Source organism: Anneissia japonica, unplaced genomic scaffold, assembly GCF_011630105.1.
Source record: "Anneissia japonica isolate Jap-2015-1 unplaced genomic scaffold, ASM1163010v1 scaffold287829_len2072220_cov186, whole genome shotgun sequence".
In the NCBI taxonomy this organism is placed as follows: domain Eukaryota; kingdom Metazoa; phylum Echinodermata; class Crinoidea; order Comatulida; family Comatulidae; genus Anneissia; species Anneissia japonica.
The window spans coordinates 992,288-992,879 of NW_022716075.1; the positions used below are offsets into that span (position 1 = coordinate 992,288).

General features: G+C 35.3%; 1 protein-coding gene across 1 annotated transcript in view; it reads left to right on the forward strand.

Moving 5' to 3' along the window:
• The window catches only part of LOC117109571 (fibroblast growth factor receptor 2-like), an 11,942-nt gene that overhangs the window by 3,517 nt on the left and 7,833 nt on the right, over nucleotides 1-592 (forward strand). Inside the window, exon 4 of the mRNA XM_033251939.1 lies at nucleotides 311-556. Coding sequence (XP_033107830.1) covers nucleotides 311-556 — 246 coding nt within the window. The remainder of the gene's footprint in view (nucleotides 1-310; nucleotides 557-592) is intronic.

Consider the following 592-nt stretch of genomic DNA (forward strand, 5'->3'; position numbering starts at 1 on the left):
ATATATATCTGCTGCATGGTTGGCTTAAACCAGACCATGTAGACAAGAGTGCTCAATGCAGTATATAGCAGAGCAGATAGACAAATAAAACATGGGTTAAAGACTCAACATTTTATTGCACTACAGGGTGCTAGGCTCTGAGTCTATATATATATATATATTTATTCAGAAATATATATACAGATCGGTATATCTTTATCACTTGTAATTAATGCTTTTGGCAATATGCATAAAAGGGGCCAACTGAAAATCGTGCTTGTTTTGTGTAAAAAACCTAATGAAAATATCGCCTGTTTTTATCCAATATTAGTCAATGGAGCCATCAGCTGCGATTCTCCTTTAACCAACAAAAATGATGTTCGTTACCATTACCTTACAATTCAAGGGACTTTTGCCAATGGAGGAATACTTAATTTGAAGTGTTTATCAGTGGACGGATATGACAACGATCTAGAAACTCAAACTCTAAGTTGTATGGATGGCGTATGGGATCAAACACCGATTGAGTGCCTTGGTCCTCCGATCCCAACCGACACTCCTATGATTAATTTATCAAGTAAGAATATCATTGTAAATGATTTTTAAAGTGTAT